This window comes from Tachypleus tridentatus, chromosome 11 (assembly GCF_004210375.1).
Source record: "Tachypleus tridentatus isolate NWPU-2018 chromosome 11, ASM421037v1, whole genome shotgun sequence".
Taxonomy (NCBI): Eukaryota; Metazoa; Arthropoda; class Merostomata; order Xiphosura; family Limulidae; genus Tachypleus; species Tachypleus tridentatus.
Window position 1 is genome coordinate 70,075,724 of NC_134835.1, and position 12,852 is coordinate 70,088,575.

A 12,852-nucleotide genomic window follows, 5' to 3' on the forward strand; every position below is an offset into this window, starting at 1 on the left:
TACTGCAAGAATTAATGAAAGAAAAGCTGCAGACTTGGTTTACCTTGATTTTTAGAAAGAATTTGATAATGTGCCTCACAAAAGGCTTGTTACAAAAACGAAATCTATGAGTATCAGGAAAATGTTATTAATTGGATCAGGGCCAGATTAAAGGCAACTGATGCCCTAAACACAACCCAACAATGGCGCCCCTTGGTCCCTCCATTGCTTAAATGAAACGGCATTAAGACAAAATAAGTACTGAAAGTGAAATAAAAGTTTAAAAATTTATAACCCTTCTTCAGTTTTCTTCCAGGTCAGACCCCACAACTATTAAATAAAAACTTTTTTATTTCACTTACTTAACAGATTGGGCATGGATCAAATCAAGCAATGATTGAGGTCTTTTATTTAGAAATGATGAGAGAAATCACTTCTTTGATTAATGATAATTAAAAATAAGTATTTTTATTGTATATTTGTTTTCACTCTAAGTTAATAATTCTCACGTTGATGCTAAATATTCTCACTTTAATGTTCACAAATTCATACTTTGATGTAAACAAAAACGAAAAATTTACTCAAAACCCTTTTATACAAAAAATTTTCACTTTGATGTTGACAAATTCTCACTTTGAACTTAAAACCCTGAAAGCAAATTACTTATTTAATTATAATTATAATAATTGTTATTATTCAAGTATTCATCTTAATATTTATTTAAGTTTTAAAAGGTTTTCTTCTTGATTTTTTAATTGCAATGTCTTTGATCAAGTTCTCAAAACTAATTTGGCAAAACAAGTCTACTTCTATACTTAGCAGAGACAAGGCATCCAGCCTGTCTCGTCGCATAGTCGTTCTGTCGGGATTTTTAATATGCTTAAGCTGAGAAAATGAATGCTCAGTTGCTCAATTTGTGACCATTAATGTTAAAAATATACGCAATGCAACGTCTACGTTTGTAAACGCACACTCAATTTTGTCTTCTGAAATTATTTTATAAATTCTGTTGTTGCCATAGCATGTGCCTCTCAGGCCAAAGAGGGATGCTAACACACTTTCATTTCCAAGACAAGCTTTAAGAATTTTCCACCGCCTGATTGAGGCTGAAAAATGTATAGAGCAAATGCACTGTAGAAAAAAACTACCACTTGACAGCAGTCAACAGCACTTCTCCCTACCAGATTTAGAAAATGGGCTGCAGATGGCATATATATAGCAAACTTATTTTCTTCTAAAATATTTTGCTGCATCCCCTTATAACGCCCAGACATGTTAGCAGCACTGTCGTAAAATTGACCCGTACATTTTGAAAAATTAAGTTTCAAACATTACGTAAGTACTGCAATACCTGGTTTGCCATTTCCTCACTGGTACGGCTTTTCAGTTCCAGAAAGGTTAAAAAGCGTTCAGTAAGCTGCTCATCTTTTAAGTATCAAAGTACAGTACTTAACTGATCTTTAGGTCAACTGACAAACTAAAATAACCAGAAGAATTTACTTCATCAACAGTAAACGTGTGGACCTTCTGAGCTATTAGTTCAATGAGTTATTCACAGGTGGTTTTGGACAAGTAAGAAGGACTTCCTTTTCTAGAATTTACATATTTTGAAATGTCTCCTGCTAAAAATGGATCAAAGTGACTTATGAGCTCAAGCAGTCCTAAAAAATTCTCATTCTGCAGTGAACCAAATTTTTCATCTGTTCCTCAAAAAGCCAGGCCACGTTCAGCTGACGTACGAATAATAGATCATTACACGCTTCAAGACACGTTCACAGTAATTGCACTCTTCTTTAATTTGTTTTTCCAACTCTTGTCGCAAGCCTAAACCTTGTCTGCAAGTTAAGTACGTTAGCATAGAGTCTGGGTGAGTAGTACTTCATTCATGATGATAAATTACAATTTTTTTTTACCAGTCACTGAACCCCTCTCTTTCAACAAAACGCGAGGAAAATTTAGGGGGCAAAACGTTTATAAACAAAGCAGTAAACTGACCCTGTTGATGTTGAATACAATAACCACTCTCTCTTGTATTGCCACCATTGGCTTTTACCCCAAATAAAAGTTTCTGCGAACAGTATCACGTTGGTTTGCTACTACTGAAAGTCCAGCAACATTTGCCAAATGATCCATTGTGGTGTTGACAGTCAGTGGGTCCATAAGCAATCCAATAAGCCACATCATCAGCAAAGAACTCGAACAACAACCCTGGATCTTTTGCTTTAGTTTCTTCATCTTTTGTAGACTGAAGCATTTTACCATAGTCCAGTAGATTTTCATTTTCAGCAATTATTTCAACTTCAGATTGTCTTGTAGAGCAACTTGCATCAACATTAACACTAGAAATATCAGGAGTATTTACAGGCAAAGTGAGATCAATTTTGAGACTTGTACCAGTTGCGCCAGTCTGTGACACCTCCATCATGATGTTCTAACCTTGACGTGGACAAAATGGTACTTGTAGGTATTGAGCTTGGTTCAACTTCAATCTTGTCAGAGTTTCATGCCGTACAAGTGACTTCTGATGGTGGGGATGGGTTTTGATTTGGAAGATCATGTTGTGTAAGTCGAGTGAAAAAAAAAAAAAGTCAACTTTCCAGTCTTGACCACTAAATCCAAAGCCTTTTGTTGGTTCTTTTTTGCCATTTTTCTCTTTTGTGCGCCACTTAATTGAACACGTTTCATCCTGCAGTCTGAAAAATACAGAAACAAAAATAAATAAATAAACAAGAGAATATGGATCACATATAGTTATAATGATTAGAAAAACACTGTAATTTACAAAGAAAAACGTTGGTAAGACAGTCAAACGTACTAAATTCTAGGTCTACATTTAGACAACGATTGTCAGAAAGTTATTCTAGGACCTAGGTCCATCAGTACATAAACATGAATTCATAAATGCCTTTATTGATTTGTTGCATTCTGATTGGTTGAAAAACCATTCAAAACTGGCTTCAATCCATTTTAGTAGAATTAGTTTTCAGTCATTGCAATTATTTCATTAAGCTATGGTAGCTGTATGCAAGAAGCAATGCCAATGGTAACATGCAAATCCATTGTGAGCCAAAAAGTATTCCAAAACAATTTGTGATCAACAACACATACCGTAGTAGCGTATATACACAGTGATCATTCTGTACTGGTGCACATACATAACATATAATTAATTGTAAACTGTACTGCATATTGAACTACAAAATACTGGGTTAGGCCTAGGCTAGAATACCTTAATCCTAATCAAATATCTGAAGAACGAGTTGTAACTCCCACTTTGAGCTCAGTTTTGACTTGTGGATTTTAAATGAGCTAACAAACCGTACATCACCAAAATAGGCATATATCTGAAACTTAATCTGCATGCCTCGATGCGAAAGCAAATTCAAAACGACGGCCTTAAACTGGGAATAGTCCACTTCATTATTTCAGGCTACATACAGTAGCGTTTCCATTGTACTTACACTGAACTAGTTACTGTATTTAGGCCTAGTGTTATTGTCACTCAGTTCTCAGATAATAACATTAACGTTACGCCTAATGCTAATACCTTGCAACTGAGGCCACTAATGTTAATCAGTACTAGCCTTGCTCACATGAACTTGTTTAATTCATGCACCTTCTCAGACAATCCTAAATTGATTTGTCGATTCTTTACAGTATCTTTGTATAGCCACGGTGCCACACTACTAGTTGTATACTGTATACATAACAACGTTAAGAATCTTGTAGTACTTGTCGAAGTCTTACGTAATTTGACCTAAAAGGTCGAATTATTGCCTTTAGACTGCTCCGATCAGTCAATTGTTTCCCCAGCTTTTCAGAAATGTAATAGAGTACATACTGATCTGAATTCATAGTCTCGAAACAGTTGAATTACGCCTAAAAGTTTGTCGTCGTTGTCTCTGCGTTTCTGTCTCGGATTATTCGTTCGTCATATAGGAAATATCACCAGAGGGTCGGGCCTGGTTGGGGCATTATGACGTCAGGATAGGAAGAAGTAAGAAAAATATCATTGTGATCTCCATTTTTGGGTCTAAAAATTGCATATTTGACAAAATTTTGACTATTTATGAATGGGGATAAAAACACGGGTGTCCTGTTTAAGTAAATCTCAGCTTCAGATCTGTTTACATTATTACATAAACACAAGGGAATACATACATGCACAAATGTTCTTATAGGTTACATGTAATCCATGGGCAATGGCATTGCTACAGTGGCATTCATTTCTAATTTTTTTTTGGTATGATAAATTTCAAAACATGTACTCACACATAAAGGAGGTTTTTTAATAGTAAGTTGTTTGAAGCCAAAAAAATTACGATTCAGTAAAGCTTCAGTGAGAAACACTTATAAAAATATTACAAAACACACATGAATAGTACAATACTGACGCAAATAAAAGTAAAACAAACGAGACAATAACCCAAATATTAGGTACGAAAACAGAAGTCGAAAAACATAAAACTAGCCACATCTCTGTAAACATGTCACTATTTCGTTTGACTTATGTTTCTGTGGTATAGTACTCTTATTTTTCTGTAGATGTGACTGAATAAAGCAGTTAAAGGTAAAACAAAACAGCTCCACTGCTTATAATTTCTTATAAATAATCACAACAGAAGGAAGGATTGAGAAAAATATTTCATCTTCAAGGTCAGACATCATAACATACAATCATCTTTTACCTGAAGTTTTATTAAAATTTTGTACTGCTCTTTACAGTAATCTTTCGAAAAACAATGACTTTTTACTTTAGATACATAGTTTAGTAGTTTCTCGAAACTTTAGTCACTCACTGAACCAAAGAAAATGTTATTTTAACAATGCAGAATAAAGTCGAACACGGCAGATTAGGGCAATTACAAAATAGTCGACCAAAGTTAAGTATGGCAGTGAACGAGTTAAGGGCATGATAGCTAGGGAAAAACTCTGTGTTTCCCCCTTTCTCTTGGTACCCTAAGCACGTGCTTATTTTTCTTAATGGTTATATTCAGGGCTGAATTGGATAGAAAATTAGCTGAAGAGTAGAAAGTAGAGAATAGTAATAAATGGAGTTAGATCTAACTGAATCACAGTTACAAGCAGTGTGCTTCTGGCTTTGTGCTGGGTCCTCTGCTATTTGTAATTTATATTAATAGCATTGATTGTGAAATGACTAACAAATTTTTGAACTTTGCATCCGACATTGAGATTTTTAGAGTGGCTAACTGTATCAAAGATTTTGCAGACTTACAGGGAGATTTATATCATTTGATGTTTTGGGTCAATGGATGGCAGGTGATGATTAACTATCCAAAATGGAAGATGATGCATGTATATTTTCACAGTTCGTTATTATTGCATTTTAAATGGGAATGCATGAAATACTGTTTGAAAAAAAGGATTTTTTGTGTTGTGATAACAAAAATAACCGAAGTCTTCTAAACAGTGTATTGTAGCTATCAATGGGGCTACTAGGATTTGGGGCATTTATAGAAATATTGAATACAAGACAATGAACATCACTGTTTCATTGTGTAGATAATTAGGAAGGCCTCATTTAGAGTACTGAGTACAGTTTTGAACTTCGTTCCTCAAAAAGGACATTGAATGTTCGAGAAGGCTCAGAGAAAAGTCAGTAGGATAATGCCTGGGATGATGAGATTGTCTTATGAGGGGAGACTAAAATTTCTAAACGTGTTTTCTCTGGAAAGGTGAATGATCAAAGGAAATTTGAGTGAAGTGTTTAAAATTATTAATAGTATTGATAATATAGATTCATTAAACTATTTTGTGTTTAGGAGCGAAAATAATTGGACAAGGTTTCATAAATTCAAATTTTGGCAGCATAAGACTCATTTGCAGTTTAGACAGTATTACTTTTCAAACAGGATGGATGACTTTTGGAATGAACTGACTTCAAGCGAGGTGAACATCAAGAAAAATTGGATGAATACATGAGCAGTAAGGAGTGGTTATAGATGAGAACTGCAAGAGTCGTTCTTGATGGGTAAATAAACTCCTTTTTATCCCTTTAAAATTTTATGAATTTATTAACTTCTACCTTTTAATCAGTACTACTTATGCAAATGTAAACAACATTCCTCAGCCTGAACAGTTGATAGATGTAAACAAGGTTTAACAAGACGATCACTTTAATTTTAAGCTTGTTAAGAAGAAATGGGAAAGTTTAAAATGGTGATAAAATACTTGGTACACATAATATTTACCCAAGGATTTCGAAAAGGTTAAGAATTGAATATGTGAGCCACTTGCTATTATCTTTTCTAAGTCCTTGAAGAATGGGCAAGTGTCACAACATGGAGGTTAGCTAATGTTATTCTTGTTTTTAAGGAAAATGACAATAATTGTCCCAATAATTATTATTCTTTTAGTTTTATATCAGTAGTAGAAAATGTTTTTAAAAGTTTCGTAAAAGACGTTTTGCAAAGTCATTTAATTAAAATTTTGTTGATTATACATCATTGCTTCATGGAGAGAAATTCGTGCCGTTTTTAACTTTGGATGTTTTTTGATGAGACTACAGCTTAAGTAAATGAGGGTACAAGTATGCACTGGTGAATCTAGTTTTTCTGAAAGCATTTGACAAGATGCCACATAAATCTTCTTAAGAAATTATTTCTCTAGGCGTGAAAGACAGCTTGGCCCATTGAATAGGAAACTAATAGAGGAAGAAAGCAGAGAGCTCTTATAAATTTAATTTAGTCAATTTGGTGTATATTTTGAAGTTAAGCGCAAAGCTACACAATGGGCTATCTGTGCTTTGCTTACCACGGGTATCAACACCCGGTTTTTAGTATTGTAAGTCTGCAATCAAACTTTATTAATGTTACAAGTGAAGTACCTCAGGACTCAGTGTTAGGGCCTTTGCTTTTTTTGATTTACATCACTAAAATAGATGAAGAAATGGTCAATAGATTATTTAAACTTGCTGATGACAGCAAGTTTTAGATGTAGGTAATGCATGTGGAATGTCACAATTTGATTTATAATTATAATTTTGATTATAATAGCCAGCTTGCCTCTGAAGAAGAAAGGCCCGCCTTTCGAAAGCACTTGGACTATAGGGTTTTTATTTCATTTCTAACTTTAAAAACGTTGCGGAAGTAAAGATCTTAGTACTTTTTGGTTGATCATTTTCTTAAGCAATCCGGAAAATGTGCTGTTCCTAGTGGTAGGTCAAAGATGATTTTAGGCTGTATCTACAGAAATATTCAACGTAAGTCTAATGACATTGCATAAATTATTGGTTAGGCCACATTTTCAGTATTGCTTTTAGTTTTGGTTCCTTACCTTAGAAATAACATGGAATGTTTGGAAAAAGTTCAGAGGTGAACTATTAGGACAGTTCCAGAAATGAAAAGTTCGTCATGTTAAGATAGGTTAAAAGTTATAAACTTATTTTCTATTGAAAAAAAAAAAAAAAAGAGATTGAGGGGATCTGGTTATGGTGCTTAAGATTGTTAAGGGAATCAATAATGTTGATGCATCATCTTTTTTCATTTTAATGATGAGAATAGTAAAACTAGAGAACACAAGTATAAATTCTGATAGGGAAGAAGTTAGCTTCAGTTAAAACAACTTTATATTTCTTACAGGGTAACTGACCTCTAAAATTGGTTGCTTTCGGTTGTGGTAGTTGCAGTTCATTTAATAATGTCTAAGGGAAAGATTGGAAAATTCTTGAATAATTAGGGCTGATCTTCGGTTTTGAAGAGTTTAGTTAATTAAGTTAATAGGATAGTCTAGATGGTTCAGTAGGTCCCTTAATATCTTTTAATGTTATGTTAATAATGAACAACAGGCCATCCACCTTATTGCCTTTTTAAGAAGACCATCTTCACAATAAACAACTTTCTGAGAGCCATGATAACTATGAGGCACTGGTAGCTGTCTTATCCAACATATTCAGAGTGACACACCAGGAGGAAGTATCTAGAAAAATTCTGAAATAGGGTACGAAGGAAAGAAGAGACCTCAGACAAACTTGTAAGAGACTTGTAAAAGATTACTCATTTATTTAACCCAGATGTTGTACGTCAAATGATGGATTCATTGCCATGTGACTAGTTTATAGGTGTCATAAGAAATGAGGATATGCAAATTAGGCTGAAACAAAGTTGATATAAATCTCTAAAGGAAGCTCTTCAGATAATGAAGGAGCTTGAATCTACTAAATTCATAAATAAGCAACTAAAGATGTCACCCAAAAGCTACTAAATTGTTAGCTTGTGTAGTATTGAAATATCAACTCCTTTTGATGATAGTCTTCAAAAACTGAAAAAAAAAATTCAAGAAATAGTTAAAGAGTATGAAGATGATCAATCACAAAATAATAGGTGTAACTTGAAAGGGCATGCTGCCAGTAACTGCAGAGAAAAGTTTGTAAAGAATAACAACTCCTTCCAAATGGTGTTATAAAATTAAGTTGTCATAAATATGTGAAATATTGCCTTTACAAGCAAAACTGTTAGCAATTCAATATATCAAGGGGACAGTACCAAAGAATGAGTTTTTGAGACCAACCAGACCAAATATCAACAAAGAAAGAAACTATACCAGGTTGAAAAAAAGATTAATTTGGCTAATAAGATAAAGTTCATCTTAGAATACTTCATCTGCTCCAAATAGGATAAGAAGCTGATTATTTACATACACCAATTTCCAAATCTACTGGTTTGTTGAGAGGAAATGTGATTATATGTTGATCAATACTGGTTCTATAGCAACAACTGTTCAATTGAACTTGATAATGATAGGAGGGAAATTCCTCGAAAGTTATAGAAATATAATGAGCAGATGCAAACAAAGAGTGGTGATAAAGTTCTAGCAAGAGCAAAGTTGGAAGCTACTCTTACTTAAGGAAGTTTATCTAGATCTTATGGTGTTTGAGCAACTGGCCTTGAGGAAGAATGCATGTTGTGAACTGATTTCATGTAGAGACATGGACGCGAGGTTAGGCTAGCTTCGAGAACTTCCTGTACACTACAGGAAAATGACTAAATCAGAGGGTGAACTTCTGATGACAACAAGGAGAGCATTCATTGTACAATCAAGAAATGAGATACTCATACTAGAACTTATTAAGAATAACGCTTCAGCTTGTGACTGGGTAATAGCAGAATGATCTAGAGAAATAACGTTTTAATAAGACTTCTAAGTGAAATCTGTAAAATGCTTTCTGAAAAACTAGATTCACCTCTAGTACGTACTAATGGTTTAATATATGAAAGAGCTTCCGTACAAATAAAAAATAAAGATGAATTCCCCAGGATCATGAAACTGGAGTAAATTATGGATGGGACATTGCAAGATATGAAGTTGTATAGATACTATTTCTATTTCAAAAACCATCACAAGTAACTACCTTTAAGGCAAGGGGGTCTGATATTAAATCCCTACAGCATACCAACTAACTAATTAGAACTCTATGACCAGAATTGTGAGCGTCTTAAGGCTATATATTAGCAGAGTTTACATGATCTGATCATGGAATATTAAGATCTCTTCCAGTGGACCTCATGCATTTTGCTGAATAAATAAAATATCTCAAAACTATTCTGGTGTACTAAAAGGATGTAATGGTTCAAGAAGAGTTCCATGCCATAAGCTATATATTTTTAACATTTTAATTTATATCATTTTTTTTTACTAGAAGTTAATAACGATAATAATAATACATGTGTGGAAAGTCAAGGTCTATGTAAATTTGGAAATATCATGTAATATGTATAAAAAGGGTAAGATATCGACACGAGAATTAGTGGAGCGGTTAGTTAAAGAAGTTATGGAGTAATCTTCGTAGTTATTCAGTTCACAATCAGATAAATTATTTAGTATTAATAGACGGAGTTCTTATGCCCATTATGACATTATTTAATTGGTGAATTAACATGTTTGTTTATTGATCTAAGTTCAGTCTGTTAGATATGAGTAGGAAATTACGCCTAATAGTGGTTGAAAGAGATAAAAGAAAAAATGTTGTTACCTACAGCGAGGTCTGGCATGGCTAGGTAGTTAAGACACTCGACTTGTAATCAGAGTCTTGGGTTTGCATCCCCATCACACCAAACATGTTCGCCCTTTCACCCATGGGGGCGTTATAACGTGACGATCACTCCCACTATTCGTTGATACAAGAGCAGCCCAAAAGTTGACGGTGAGTGGTGAAGACTAGCTGCCTTCCCTCTAGTTTTACACTGCAAACTTTAGGATGGCCAGCGCAGATAGCCCTCGAATTTCAAAAACAAACCAAATCTACAGGAATATATACTTTTTAACAGTAAACCGACAAACGAAAATATTCTAAATCGAATGTCGTGTGACAATGTAACGAAAGTGTTTAACAATGCTTACAAAAATTTGAAACGATACCCCCACTATATATATATTATAGTTTTACAATATGAATAGATAGATACATAAATTACTGTATAAAACCATTTAAGTGTGGGTAAAACTAAAGCAAAAAATACTACAAGAAACTAAAATGTTAATTTAGCCCATTGGGAAGGAAATTTTCCAGTTCTAAAATTATTTTGTCTTCTCGTAATTTACAGTTATGTTTGTTTGTAGGAGCCTTCTTCAAAACAAGTATTTTGAAATGGTATGGCCAATGGTTTATCTGCGTTACAATTCCTTACATCTCTAAAATGTTCTCGGGCACGTTCAGCTAATAATATACTGGTTTCTCCTATTTATCATTTTGCACAACATAAGCACATAGAAAAATATATAATACATTTTGATGTGCAGTTTGTTTTAATTTTGCGCAAAGCTACACAAGGGCTATCTGCATTAGCTGTCACTAATTTAGCAGTGTAAGACAAGAGGGAAGGCAGCTAGTCAGCACCACCCACCGCCAACTCTTTTACCAACGAATAGTGGGATTGATTGTCACTTTACAACGCCCTCACGGCTGAAAGGGCATGTTTGGTGCAACGGGGATTCGAACCCTCTAAGATTGGTATTCTGATGACAGGAAATTAAGTGGGTCTTGGAAAACTATGTTTAGTGGTCTTAGATTCCCTTAAAATATGAAAATTATTTAGAATAATGTCTTTACCTTGTTTGTTACAAGTGTGGTATATGTGGATAACAGGTGACCTGGTAAAAGAGTTTATAGTTTGTTACTGTGAGAGATGAAGAGGAGTTGTAGTCTTGTGTTGCAAAGTTGAGAGCGTTTTTCAAAATGTTTTTTGGATTTGGGATATTTACGATCAAGGAAGAATGATTCCAGTTCTGTTCATCAGACATTGAAATCATCAGGTTCACTACACAGTTTACGTAGCCTAATGAAGTGGGATTTTGGGATGTTCTTTTTGATATGTATAATGTGGTTACAATTACAGTGCAAGTAGTTGTGGATATTTGTGGGTTTATAATTAACACTGGTTGTTATTTTATCAGACAATATAGAAAGAAGATTATCCAAGAATGGTAGTGATGAATCGGAAGTGTCATGCGTGTGAGACAATGAATAATAGAAGTTACTTACATAACGAATGTTTCCGAGTTTGGCTTGGGGTTAAAAGTAACATTTTTGAAGAAAATAAGAGCATAAGTGTATTTACTACAAGTGGAGAGTGAGTTGACTACGGGAGCCATTACGAAGTCTAAGTAACTGGAGATAAGTTTAGTTGGGGCATTACAGATACACACACTGGCTCTACTAAGGTGGTTAACTTCCTGGTGGTTTGACATACAACATTTTAATTTTATCTCTTGAGTATATTTAGTCTTGGAATTTATTTTGATATGTTATACTTGAAAACATACCTCCAAGGCCCGGCATGGCCAGGTGAATAAGGCCATTGACTCGTAATCTGAGGGTTGGGGGGTTCGAATCCCGGTCGCACCAAATATGCTCGCCCTTTCAGCCTTGGGGACGTTATAATGTTACGGTCAATCCCACTATAAGTTGGTACAAGAGTAGCCCAAGAGTTGGCGGTGGATGGTGATGACTAGCTGCCTTCCCTCGTGTCTTACACTGCTAAATTAGGGACGGCTATCGCAGATAACCCCCCCTGTAGTTTTGCGCAAAATTCAAAACAAACTAAATATCTACATTAGTTCATATTAAAATGTATTTATGAAATTAAGCCTGTAAGTGGTCTTGACTTCAGCAAACCTTCATTAAAGAAATAAATTAATTTGTTATTGTTAATTTGTACTATTTTAACAAATGTTCCAAAAGAGCTTGCCCAAGGATATATAATATGCTACTAAATACAGTTCCTTAAATAATCTGGCATCCATATATACAAAACTTTACACAATCCTTCCTAACATTGCTTATTGACAAATGAAGTACATTAAATAACTTCAACAGTACTTTACAGCAGCCTGAAATCTAATGAAAATTAGTACAAAACATGCCACTGTTTAGTTGTATAGTTAGGCTGCAGAGAAATGTTTACAGTAAAAAAACTGATGTTTGTGGCAATGTTAAGAAAAACGTAATGTTAAAATCGTGCCATAAATAGTTTTAATAACAATACTGTAATTGAAATATCAAAAAAAAAATTAAAAAAAGAAAAGTAACATTAAAAATTATTGTAGGTGGTAAATCTTTTGTGGAGATTGAGTATACAGATATCATCATTAGGGCTATGATTTGTCTGTTTATTTTATAGCAAAGCCACATTGAGCTATCTATTGTGCCCACCATATGGAATTGAACCCTGGATACTGTAACTGAAATACAAAAAAATTAAATTGAAATAAAAAACAACATATTAAACATTCTTGTGGTTGGTAAAACTTTTGTGGAGATTGAGAATACAGATATCATCATTAGGGCTATGATTTGTCTGTTTATTTTACAGTAAAGCCATATTGAGCTATCTGCTGTGCCCACCACGTGGAATT

The 12,852-nt window shown here is 34.1% G+C and overlaps 1 protein-coding gene across 2 annotated transcripts; it reads right to left on the minus strand.

The window, feature by feature from the left end:
- Nucleotides 1-429: 429 nt before the first annotated feature.
- LOC143232407 (uncharacterized) lies at nucleotides 430-10,266 on the minus strand. Of its 2 annotated transcripts, none has more exons than XM_076467833.1 (2): nucleotides 9,975-10,266; nucleotides 430-2,672 (listed from the first exon to the last, which is right to left on the minus strand). In XM_076467833.1, exon 2 carries the CDS (start codon nucleotides 2,402-2,404, stop codon nucleotides 2,060-2,062), a length of 345 nt encoding a protein of 114 aa, XP_076323948.1. In that variant the 5' UTR covers nucleotides 2,405-2,672; nucleotides 9,975-10,266; the 3' UTR covers nucleotides 430-2,059. The 2 variants fall into 2 exon arrangements, with proteins under 2 accessions (XP_076323948.1, XP_076323947.1); XM_076467832.1 differs by having other exon boundaries at nucleotides 9,971-10,266.
- Between the last annotated feature and the right edge of the window lie 2,586 nt (nucleotides 10,267-12,852).